The sequence below is a fragment of the Bombina bombina genome, chromosome 2, assembly GCF_027579735.1.
Source record: "Bombina bombina isolate aBomBom1 chromosome 2, aBomBom1.pri, whole genome shotgun sequence".
Lineage (NCBI taxonomy): Eukaryota > Metazoa > Chordata > Amphibia > Anura > Bombinatoridae > Bombina > Bombina bombina.
Genome location: NC_069500.1, coordinates 88,489,836 through 88,503,490, shown reverse-complemented (window position 1 = coordinate 88,503,490; position 13,655 = coordinate 88,489,836). Strand labels below are relative to the sequence as shown.

Genomic DNA, 13,655 nt, shown 5'->3' with positions numbered 1-13,655 from the left:
TCCACCAATCAGCAAGAATAACCCAGGTTATTCACCAAAAATGGGCCGGCATCTTAACTTACATTCTTGCATTTCAAATAAAGATACCAAGAGAATGAAGAAAATTTGATAATAAGAGTAAATTAGAAAGTTGCTTAAAATTGCATGCTCTATCTTAATCACAAAAGAAAAAATGTGGGTTCAGTGTCCCTTTAAGTACCGACAACAGGCCAGGTTTTCATTATAGCTGAACCAGTGCACATGTGAAGTAATCAGCTGATCAGTAACCATTGTTACTCACCTGTTCTCACCAGTCAGCTGATTATGTCACCTGTGAACTGGTTCAGCTATAATGAAAACCTGGTCTATTGTAGGTACTTGAGGAACGTGGTTGGGAAACACTGCCTTAGATGATACAACTATTACCTACACTGGTTATAGCTCCACTAATTTTTCTTTTTTCAAGGTTCACCTACCATACTTTTATTTGGTGACATTACATTTAATTGATGTTGCTGTTTATTGCTATACATATTTGTGCAGTTTCTTCTGATGCTATAAAACAAGTTTCAATTTTTTTTTACTGTTTTCCAAGTTCTTTATCATTTCATTTGTTTATTTAACGTTTACTGATATGTTAACCACTTTACTTGATTGCATTTTCTATGTAATTGTACACTTAGCACTTGAAAATAATACAAACTATTACATTCAAAAATATATACACCAAAATTGACTAGCGTTCAGAAAAAGAACCATCTTTCATATTCATATTAAATTATAAAACAAACAGCATTTTTTTCATATTGAGACACTGATCTAGTACCCACTGGACTCAGCAATGCATTAAACCAGAGATTGACAAATTTGTTTAAAATCTAGGAGCCATCCCATAAATTTAGGAGCCAGAAACTTTTTTCCAGTTTATAAATAGTATATTGATAGAGAAATGTACACACACATAAACTCATATATTATATAATAACCCAACAAAAGTTGGATTTGTATGTTACAGCTGCAAGGCCTAGAAAAGATCCAGCCAAACCAAGCTAAATTTGAGGTGCGGCAAGTGGTAGCCGGTGGGGAAGTGAGGACACTAAACCAGGGCGCCAGATTCCAATTTTAAGACCCTAGTTGCTCCTTGGCGGCTTGTTTTGTCAAACCCCCTATTAACCTTAATGCATTGCTTCACAGTTCCTTTACCACCATACTTCTAGGTATACACTACTGCTGTGTGTTTAAACAAATCCATTAAATGCTCTAGTTTCTTTATGTCCTTTAAATTAGTTTGCAAAGCTGTAGTGCCGCCAAGCATATGCTACGCCAAAGTGAGTAAGGGAAGATTAGCTGCTTTTCTGCTAATTTCAGCAATCTTAACTTGTAGCATTTTCTTTATAGTATATCCACTGAATTAACACAGCTTTCATGTTATAGGTACAGGGGAGATTGAAATGTTAATATGTTAGTTTGGTTTAAAAGATCAAAGCGTTTCATGGTCATGGGCTTAGAAAAGCTGAGCTTTGCGTGTGCGTAAATGTAACTGTACAGCAATAGTACTGTGACAAAGCAGACACACAAGTTCTCTCATTGCAAGCAACATAGCATTCTTTTTTTGTTTCTTAGGTAGTCTGGGATTAATATTATCTCTATCCTAAAAGGGACAAATTCTAATTAAAATGAATAAAATTTTAAAACGTAAAATCCCATAATAGTTATTTAAAGGGACATGAAACCCAATTTTTTTTTCAGGATTCAGACATACAATTTTATACAACTTTCCAATTTACTTCCATTATCAGTTTTGCTTAATTCTCTTTGTATCCTTTACAGAAGAAGCAGCAATGCACTACTGGGAGCTAGCTGAATACATTGGTAAGCCAGTAATAAGAGGTATATATGTACAGCCACCAATCAGCAGCTACTTCCCAGCTCCTGAGCCTACCTAGGTATGGTTTTCAACAAAGGATACCAAGAGAACATAAATTAGATCATATAAATAAATTGGAAAGTTGTTTAAAATTGTAAGTGCTATCTGAATCATGGAAGATTCTTGGGGTTTCATGTACCTTTAACTAAAATTGATTAAATCCATGAAATATGCAATAGACACTTTCATGCCATAAACTGTTAATGTCCTGTGCTTTATGGTATTATTATAATATCGGGCTTCTATCAGATATATTTTTCAATGTCATTTGTCGTGCAAGATACTTAAAGGGACACTAAGCGCCTTGTTATTACAAGACATCTGTTTTGCTATATATAACATATCAGCCGCGTGTAAATATTTTACAAGAAAATGAATACCTTGTCTGCTGCCATTGTTTTTCAGCTGTCAAAAACCGCCCACCAGTTGTGTTAGTAGGAGTAGCCAATAAAGACTTGTTACTGGAGTAGACAAGGCTAGCGATAGTCATTATGTTAACAACAAAAAAGTATTGTTTTGCAATTGTTATCTGCTGAAGTCAATTAGGTGCATATATGTAGCAGGGTTAGTCTTCATAAATCTGCAGTGTTTATTTTCATATCTGAGACTTAGAAAGTCCATGATTTACAGAGTCAAATTATATGACAAGGGGGGAAAATAAATAATTAAAGCAAAATGGAATGTTTTTTTACTTTGCATAACTAAACATTTCCTGTTATAATCTCAAAGCGTTTACTGTCCCTTTAATTTCTGCATTCCTAAATCAGTTGTATAAGAACACCGCCCCATTCCAAAGCATGCAGGATTGTTTATTTTGTACGCTACCTTCTGTGCATTCCACTGGTGCTGCGATATTTGTCGATATCTTTGTGGAGCCTTATATTTTAAGAGAAAAACAATGTTTATAGATTTTTACCTGTTTCCATTTTAGAACATTGCAACACAGTTATAGTTTATCCTTGCTTGAAAACATTCATTATGCACTGGATGGATACAGAAATCTTTATACCCCATTACTGTGCTCCTTGACTGCTAGAAAGTGCTGCGACAATACAGGTGAAACATGGAAGAAAATAGATTATGTGAGTGTGTTTCTGAGAATTTTTGCTTAAAAGGGACACTGAAACCAATTTTTTTTTTCTTTCATGATTCAGATAGAGCATGCAATTTTAGGCAGCTTTTTAATTTACGCCTATTATCAATTTTTCTTCGTTCTCTTGGTATCTTTATTTGAAAAAGCAGGAATTAAAGCTTATGAGGGGGGCCCATCTTAGGTTCAGCACCTGGGTAGCGCTTGCTGATTGGTGTGTTAATGCAGCCATCAATCAGCAAGCATCATCCAGGGTGCTGAACCAAAAATGGTCCGGCTCGTAAGCTTACATTCATGCTTTTTCAAATAAAGATACCAAGAGAACAAAGAAAATTTGATAATAAGAGTCATTTAGAAAGTTGCTTAAAATTGCATGCTCTATCTGAAACACGAAATAAAAAGTTTGGATTCGGTATCCCTTTAAAATGCTACTCCACAGCAGCCATGAGGAAGTCCTTTATGGACAGAAATGTCCTATGTCTACTATGAACCTTTTTACAGAGAAACATTTGTTTTAACGTGATCTGAAGTCTAAAAATGTATTTGGTATTTATTGGGACAGGCTTTCTGCTCAGCTTATCCGGCCTGTAAAGTGGGATTAGTGCATCTGTCACAATGATATTAAAAAGCCAGGTCATTTAAAGGGACACTGAACCCAAAAAAAATTATTTCGTGATTCAGAAAGAGCATGCAATTTTAAGCAAATTTCTAATTTACTCCTACTATCACATCTTCTTCATTCTCTTGGAATCTTTATTTGAAAAGCAAGAATGTAAGTTTAGATGCCGGCCCATTTTTGGTGAACAACCTGGGTTGTTCTTGCTGATTGGTGGATTCATTTAACCGACCAATAAACAAGTGCTGTCCATAGTTCTGAACCAAAGCACAGCGTAGATGCCTTCTTTTTCAAATAAAGATAGAAGAGAACAAAGAAAATTGATAATAGGAGTAAATTAGAAAGTTACTTAAAATGGCGTGCTCTATCTGAATCACAAAAGAATTTGGGTTCAGTGTCCCTTTAAATTATTTTTTTAGCATAGATGTATAAGTCCTTATCGAAGGCTGCTAAAATATATCTGTACCATAGAATAACAAGTACATTTATTCTATTGTTTTGTTATTATTTACCTTGTTGTTTTATTGATCTAGTGTCAGGGTGCTCAGACTTTGGTTAGATGTGTGTTCTATTTGTTAAAGGGACATCAAACCACAAATGTATCTTTCATGATTCAAATAGAATATTTCATTTCAAACAACAATTTTGTTTCATTATCTTTGTATCCTAAATTTAAGGAACAGCAAAGCACTATTGGGAGCTAGCTGAACATATCTTAAGCCAATGATAAGAGACATATATGTGCAGCAGCTAGCTACCAGCTCCTGAGCATACAAGGTATCCTTTTCAACAAAGGATACTAAAATAACTAAGCAAGTTAGATAAAAGAATTAAATTGAAAATGTGCTTAAATTGTATGCTCTGTCTGATTCATGAAATAAAAAAAACAATAGTTTCATGTCCCTTTAATGTTTCTCATTGTTATTTAGCTGTTTGCATGTATGCCACATCAGGGCTGGGTCATACAAAACAACTGGTAATAATTGAGTGAAAAATACTTATGAATGTATACGTTTATCACATCTGGCTGCAGAAACCAACACAACAATCTGTACATCTACTGATCAGTATGGAGAAATGTATTGGTCAATGAAGATGTACATTTTAGGCCTTACAGTTAGTGTAGCTAGAATGCTGCTAAGTAATACAGCCTTCCATGAGTTCATGCTAGGGGCGAAACTACAGGGGCTGCAAAGGTCACAATTGCGACTGGGCCCTGCACTGATATCATGAAAGATATGTATCAAATTCACTTTTTTTTGGGAGAGTGGGGGGGGCCCTTCTTAGATTCTTGCACCTGGGCCCTGTGGTTTCTAGTTACGCCTCTGGTTCATGCCATTGAGATTGTTGCAAGTAAAATTTACTAAGTTCAGTATTGAGGACGTCCCTGGCACTTGTGATTAAAAAAAAAGCTTTACCCTGCATGACTGTTTGTGGGAGCTGGCCTCTCACAGCTATTCCTAGGGAGAGGATTTCTGTACTAATTTAGTGTAGACACATTAAGGGATTTCACTGAAGCAAGATAGCCTATAATGTGGTTTTAATATGTATATGATACCTTTTATTTCCTAATCTCTGGTTATAAAATGACTTTTTTTTATTTCTTTAGGAGGAGACATGAATAGATTATCTAAGAGAGTTCTCTGTTCACCGACCCTATGGTTTGTTCACAGCACTATAGTGTAACTGTCTAATTATGTTTTAATGTATTTATTTCTTGTATATATTAAAGGGATATGAGGACATTTTCTTTTGTGATTCTAACAGAGCATACAAATTACAAAACGCTTCTAAAGTACTTATTTTATCAAATTTGCTTTGTTCCTATGGTATTCTTTGTTGAAGAAATACCTAGGTAGGTTTCCAGAGCACTACATGGCTGGAAATAGTGCTGCCCTCTAGTGCTCTTGCAAATCTGCTGCCATATAGTGCTCCACACATATGCACGCTCCTAATCTAAAGTCACTGCTTTTCAACAAAAGATACACAGAGAATGACACAAATGTAATAATAGGAGTACATTAGAAAAATGTTGTGATTCATGTCCCTTTTATGTTATAATTCTAATCAAATTCTAGCAAATATTATGGCCTAGTTTACAAGTGGAGTGCAAAAATGTTAGTGCCATTGTGCATTAACATCGCTTGAGCACAATCAATAGTGCTTCTTTTTTTCAGCTCATTTAACTTAAAGGGACAGTCTAGGCCAAAATAAACTTTCATGATTCAGATAGAGCATGTCATTTTAAACAATTTTCCAATTTACTTTTATCACCAATTTTGCTTTGTTCTCTTGGTATTCTTAGTTGAAAGCTTAACCTAGGAGGTTCATATGCTAATTTCTTAGACCTTGAAGGCCACCTCTTTTCAGAATGCATTGTAACAGTTTTTCACCACTAGAGGGTGTTAGTTCACGTATTTCATATAGATAACACTGTGCTCGTGCACGTGAAGTTATCTGGGAGCAGGCACTGATTGGCTAAACTGCAAGTCTGTCAAAAGAACTGAAATAAAGGGGCAGTTTGCAGAGGCTTAGATACAAGGTAATCACAGAGATTAAAAGTATATTATTATAACTGTGTATTAGGGTTGCCACCTGTCCCTTAAAATACAGAACACTTATAAGTTACACATGCTGCAAGGTGTGCAGGGAGGAACATGAATAGTGCTCTCCAGAAACACAATACATCTTCCTCCCTGCACACCCTGCAGCATGTGTAACTCATAAGTGTCCAGGAAAACATGGCTGAGGTGGCAACCCTAACTGTGTTGGTTATGCAAAACTGGGGAATGGGTAATAAAGGGATTATCTATCTTTTAAAACAATACAAATTCTGATGTAGACTGTCCATTTAAGTCCAAACATCTATTTTATCACTTGAGCAATAATGTAGGGCACACTAACATCTGTATGTCTGATAGAGCGAGCACACTAAATCCCTCACATGAAGGCGCTCAATAAAAATGAATGTTGAATATCCCGCGAGCGCACAGTCAAGGGTGTACTAAGCAAAGGATGTGCTAATTAGATGGCGCACAAGTTGTGGAGTTCTTCATGTGGGTTCTCTGCTATACTATTAATAAAAAAGGTTTACTTCAGGTCTTAAACATCACTAAACTTGACAGAGGTATTTTAGATTGTGCTCAAGTGCAACTTACCCACCACTTATAACTCAAGCGAAATGAGCATGATAATATCTCTCCCTGCGCTATCCACTAAAAAGTATAGGGTACACTTAAAAACGTTTCGCCGCCTTAAAGGGACACTGAACCCAACTTTTTTCTTTTGTGATTCAGATAGATCATGCAATTTTAAGCAGCTTTCTAATTTACTCCTATTAGCAAATGTTATTCATTCTCTTGGAATCTTTATTTGAAAAGCAAGAATATAAGTTTAGATGCCGGCCCATTTTTGGTGAACAACCTGGGTTGTTCTTGCGGATTGGTGGATACATTCATCCACCAACAAACAAGTGCTGTCCAGGGTTCTGGACATTCTTTTTCAAATAAAGATAGCTAGAGAACGAAAAAAATGAATAGCAGTAAATTAGAAAGTTGCTTAAAACTGCATGCTCTATCTGAATCACGAAAGAAAAAAAATTGGGTTTAGTATCCCTTTAAGATGCCTTAGATTTATAATCTAGGCCTATTGGTTTCAGTGGATTCCATTTAGTCAGGTGTCGTTGCCATAGTTACAGGTTCACATAAAAAATGTCATTGCCCACCTGTTTGTCATTAGTCTATTAATTTGTCAAAATCCACCTCTCTCTCGCTTTACTATATTGCTTTGCCAATGACCTCTATTAAAGGGACACTGTACCCAAATTTTTTCTTTTGTAATTCAGAAAGAGCATGCAATTTTAAGCAACTTTCTAATTTACTACTATTATCAATTTTTCTTCATTCTCTTGCTATCATTATTTGAAAAAGAAGGCATCTAAGCTTTTTGTTTTTATTCAGAACTCTGGACAGCACTTTTTTATTGGTGGATGAATTTATCCACCAATCAGCAAGGACAACCCAGGTTGTTCACCAAAAATGGGCCGGCATCTAAACTTACATTCTTGCATTTCAAATAAAGATAACAAGAGAATGAAGAAAATTTGATAATATGAGTAAATTAGAAAGTTGCTTAAAATTTCATGCTCAATCTGAATCACGAAAGAATTTTTTTGGGTACAGTGTCCCTTTAAGACCACACAATATAACAAACAATGATTATTTGCATTCTTCCGCACATGTGCAAAAGCAGACAGACATGTTGTGAGTATTATTATTTGATGACGCAGGAGATAATTAGCTCAAGCATAACACATAGTAGAGTAATAAAAATACATTTTGTGTTACACAAATGTTGCACCTTACCTGCAACTATAACTTCAACCTTCATACTGTCTTCTGATTGGTTCTTATTAGTCACCTGACAATAGTATATGCCCTCATGCTCCTCAGTGACACAGGATATCTATTAGAAAGCAACACCTAATATTTTATTTAAATCGCATGTAATATGTAGTAAACAACATAACACACAACTTGACACGTTTAAAAAAAAAAGGGAACTAGTTTTTGCCTAAAGCCAAGCTTTCACTTTATTTAAACTGATTTATCTTTAACAGGATCTATACATAGTTAAAGGTGTTAAATTGCTAATGAAGAAACATAAAGCAGGGTAATTGTAGCACACCCAGGGCCAAGTGACCCGTGCAATTTTAAACAACTTTCCAATGTACTTTTGTCATCAAATTAGCTTTGTTTTCTTGGTATTCGTTGTTGAAAGTTAAACCTAGGTAGGCTCATATGTTAATTTCTAAACCCTTGAAGGCCGCCTTTTATCTCAGTGCATTTTGACAGTTTTCCACAGCTACACAGCTAGTTCATGTGTGCCATATACATAAGATTGTGCTTACTCCCATGGAGTTATTTATGAGTCAGAACTGATTGACTAAAATGTAAGTCTGTCAAAAGAACTGAGATAAGGGGTCAGTCTGCAGAGGCTAAAATACAAGGTGATCAAAGAGGTAGATAAGTATATTAATATAACAGTGTTTATTATGCAAAACTGGGTAATGGGTTATAAAGGGATTATCTATCTTTTCGAACAATAAAAATTCTGAATTAGACTGTCCCTTTAAGATTTTTAAAGGGATAGTAAACACCAAAAATGTTATAGTTTAAAAAGATAGATAATCCCTTTATTTACCATTCCCCAGTTTTGCATAACAAACACCGTTATAATATAGAAATATACTTTTTACCTCTGTAATTACCTTGTATCTAAGCTGCCACAGACTGCCTCCTTATCTCAGATCCTTTAACAGACTTGCATTTCAGGCAGTTAGTGTTGACTCTTAATTAACTCCACATGCGTGAGCACAATGCTATTTATATGAAACACATGAACTAACGCCCTCTAACTATGATAAACTGTCAAATGCATTCAGATAACAGGCGGCATTCAAGTGCTTAGAAATTAGCACATGAGCCTACCTAGGTTTAGCTTTTAACTAAGAATACCAAAATAACAAAGCAAATTTGATGATAAAAGCAAATTAGAAAGTTGTTTAAAATTACATGCCCTATCTGAATCATGAAAGTTTAATTTGGACTTTACTATCCCTTTAAGATAAAATATTTAGTTATGAGTAGTAAAACAACTTTACAATATATTTTTAATCATTATTTTGCCCAATGTTCATGTAATTTAGCACTGATTTTCTAGTGGTATTCTCAAAGTTGTAAATGTATACACACACATACAGATACATACATACAACACACACATACAGATAAACAAATAGACATATACAACACACACACACACATACAGATACATACATACAACACACACACACACATACAGATACACACATACAACACACACATACAGATACACAAATAGACATATACAACACACACACACACATACAGATACATACATACAACACACACACACATACAGATACACACATAGACATATACAACACACACACACACATACAGATACACACATACAACACACACATACAGATACACAAATAGACATATACAACACACACACACATACAGATACATACATACAACACACACATATACAGATACACACATAGACATATACAACACACACACACACATATACACATATACAACACACAACACATACAACACACACACATACACATACAGTTGTGCTCAAAAGTTTGCATACCCTTGGATAATTGGTAATGTATGTACCATATTTAAATAAAACATGAGTGAGCAGGCAAAACACATTTCTTTTATTTCTTATGGGATTCATATTCAACTGTAGGTCATAACAGAATAGCACAATCATAAAACAAAACCTGGCAACAAATAAAAAACGAAATGACCCCTGTTTAAAAGTCTGCATACCCTTATTTCTAAATACTGTGTATTGTCCCCTTTAGCATCAATGACAGGGTGCAGTCTTTTGTAATAGTTGTCTATGAGGCCCTGAATTCTTACAGGTGGTATAGCTGCCCATTTGTCTTGGAAAAATGCCTCCGGGTCATGCAAAGTCTTTGGTCGGCTTGCATGAAACGCACGTTTGAGATCTCCCCAGAGTGACTCGATGATATTAAGGTCAGGAGACTTTGATGGCCACTCCAGAACCTTCACCTTTTTCTGCTGTAACCACTGGAGGGTCAACTTGGCCTTGTGCTTAGGGTCACTGACGTGCCGGAAAGTCCAAGAGCGACCCATGCGCAGCTTTGGTGCAGAAGAATGCAAATTATTTGCCAGTATTTTCTAATAACATGCTGTATTCATCTTGCCATCAATTTTCACAAGATTCCCCGTGCCTTTAGAGCTCACCTCCCCCAAAACACCAGTGAGCCACCACCGTGCTTCACAGTGAGGATGGTATTCTTTTCGCTATAGGTCTTGTTGACCCCTGCATTTTGTGACCATAAAGCTCTATTTTGGTTTCGTCACTCCAAATTACAGTGTGCCAGAAGCTGTGAGGCGTGTCTAGGTGTTGTTGTGCATATTGTAACTGGGCTTCTTTCTGGTAACTCGACCATGCAGCTCAAGTATTGTCGTATTGTGTTTCTTGAAACAACCACACTGTCTTTTTCCAGAGCAGCCTGTATTTCTCCTGAAGTTACCTGTGGATTTTTCTTTGTATCCCAAACAATTCTTCCGGCAGTTGTGGCTAAAATCTTTCTTGGTCTATCTGACCTTGGCTTGGTATCGAAAGAGATCCCCAAATTTTCCACTTCTTAATAAGGGATTGCACAGTACTGACTGGCATTTTCAAGGCTTTGATATCTTTTTATATCCTTTTCCATCTTTATAAAGTTCCATTACTTTGTTACGAAGGTCTTTTGAAAGTTCTTTCCTGCTCCCCATGGCTCAGTATCTACCCTGCTCAGTGCATTTACGTGAGAGCTAACAAACTTGACTATTTATACACAGAAACCTATTGCAATTTAAAAACCCACAGATTTGGGAAATTAACCTTTAATTGCCATGTTAACCTGTGTGTGTCACCTTGTGTGCCTGTAACGAGGCCAAACATTCAAGGGTATGTAGACCTTTTGGTCCATTTGGGTGATTTCTGTTATCATTATGATTTAAAAAGGAGGCAAACAACTATATGATATTAAATGGCTTCATGTGATCACTATCCTTTAATAAAAGACATTTTTTTTTGGCATGATCAGTTATATTTTCAAAATCAATGCCAAATATTCACGATTTCTGCCAGGGTATGCAAACTTTTGAGCACAACTGTATACACACATAAAGATATAAAACACACACACACACTCATATATATAACAAACAGTGAATGTTTGAATGCTTTTGTGTAGTAATGGCCATCTACATTCTCTATAACAAACTATAAATAAAACACACTTTAGCTTGCTAATTTAAAAAAAACTCTAAAACATTTTATCAAAAAGCAGGATAAGGTATGTGATTTTTCAAGGGACAGCAAAATGTATCTTTACCTGGGAAGATAAAAATTGTTGCCCTGAACCTGTATCTCATTATTATTTAAAACCAGCTTTATTCACGCCACCCGGCCAGTTTGTTGTGATCAATATAAACAATTTGTAAAAAACTTAAAGGGATACTGAAGAAATATTATATTTTGCAAAAGATCTGCAGACAAAATACATTTAAAAGAATTTTCTACTGTAAGTTTTAAACAAACTTTGCATTTTTTACTTTGCAGTCTAGGGACATAGCCCATTGAAAACCCTTTAAAAGTGTGTTTATCTCATCTTTTCACAGTTGGCTAATTAGCTCCTACACTGATCAAACCTGTATACCCTATTGGATGCTCTACAGCATATCTGAGCAGGAGAAATAAATAATAAAGGTAAATTAAATTATTTTTTCTAAAATTCTTAATTAAACAAAAGTGGTTTGGTGCATTTTATTACATTCGGGGTTTACATTTAGGGCACGTGAGTTTGAGAGGAAATGGAAAGAGATGAGAGGTTGACAGGAAGCCATGTCTATACAATGTAAGAATTTATTTTATGACTTAAATTGTTTTGGGCCATATAGTTTGTGGGATCCTCTAAAATTAAAGGGACAAGAAAGTAAACATTAAACTTTCATAATTCAGATACACTGTGCAATTTTTAACGTTAGTTTAGTTATCTTGATATCCTTTGTTGAATAGCATATCTAGATATGCTCAAGAGGGACAAGGTTAGCAGAGGCATATATGCCTCTGGTCATTGGCTCACCAGATGTGGCATTAGTGCATTGCTGCACTGGAGCTGACTATAGCAGGGGTTACACATAAAGGTTATGCTAGAAGTTATGGTGTTATTTGTGGTCTTGCAGGAACCTTATACATATGAGACAAAAAGCAGTGGTCCGATTAGCCTTACAATAGAGAACTTGAGCCCTCAGCCCCCCCCCAACCTTAACACGGGTTGACAGTTGCACATGGACTGTTCTCTATCTCTTTGAACATGGAGAAGGAACTATATTTTAAGATACAATCCCTATTTAGCTACGGATGGACAATAGATTTATCTAGTCATGTGTACTTCCTGGTATGATATCTTGTCCTATGGCAAGTGTGTAAAAAGTAATGCACTGATTATTGATGCCTTTATGAATATTTGCAATAGTCATCTAAACACCTCAATAAAAATTATTTTAATAAAATTGTATTCCAGTAATAATACTTAGGTCTTCATTTTAAATGTATCACAGATATCTTACACACACAGTGGCATCTCTAGGGGGTGTTCAATTCATTTTTGTAGCACCTCCCAACAATCAGAGATGCCAACTGTCCTAATTTTAATAGGCAGATCCATATTTAACCCTTTAAGGACACAGCTTTCAGTTTGCTCAATTGTTTTATGACGGAAAAATTCCGTCATATGTCCTTAAGAGGTTAAATATCCAGTGTGCTACCATGGACAAAATAGGGAGATTGGACAAAAACAAAAAAACAACAACAAATGAAGCGGAAATTAAGGTCCTCACCATAAAAACTATATATCCACTCATAACATTAAGTATGGCCCCCAAAATGTTATGGTCTAAAAATTCCAGATTACAAATTGTGACAGATGAAATAAAATTTGAATTTTTATTGCCTACCATATACTGTTTCTTTGTTGCATCTCTGAGTGCCACATCATTCCGGTACCATTGGTATCGTGGAATAGGTTTTCCAATTGCTGTACACTCCAACATAAGCCTGTCTCCTATCAACAACTTTTGTGACTGAGGGTGAATACAGATTTGCAGTTTATTTTCAGGTAACCCTATAAAATAATAATATATATATGAAGAGATTGTTAGATGAAAAGTATATCAACTGGAGGAAACAAAAATATAAAAAACATAGTTTAAAGATCAATACAAGTCTAATAATTAAAGTGATTGTATTAGTCTAATAATTAAAGTGATCGTATTAGTGTAATAATTAAAGAGATAGTAAATGTAAAATACAACCTTCATGATTCAGATAGAGCATGCAATTTTAAATAATGTCTATTATCTAATTTGCTTCATTCTCTTGGTAACCTTTGTTGAAAAGCA

The 13,655-nt window shown here is 35.3% G+C and overlaps 1 protein-coding gene across 2 annotated transcripts in view; it reads right to left on the bottom strand.

The window, feature by feature from the left end:
• Positions 1-13,655, bottom strand: part of MALT1 (MALT1 paracaspase) — a 259,374-nt gene that overhangs the window by 151,824 nt on the left and 93,895 nt on the right. The window contains exons 5-7 of one of the 2 annotated variants that reach the window (XM_053701166.1): positions 13,212-13,378; positions 7,977-8,076; positions 2,732-2,782 (exon numbers count right to left, since the gene is read on the bottom strand). In XM_053701166.1, coding sequence (XP_053557141.1) covers positions 2,732-2,782; positions 7,977-8,076; positions 13,212-13,378 — 318 coding nt within the window. The remainder of the gene's footprint in view (positions 1-2,731; positions 2,783-7,976; positions 8,077-13,211; positions 13,379-13,655) is intronic. The other variant, XM_053701168.1, reaches the window with a different exon arrangement.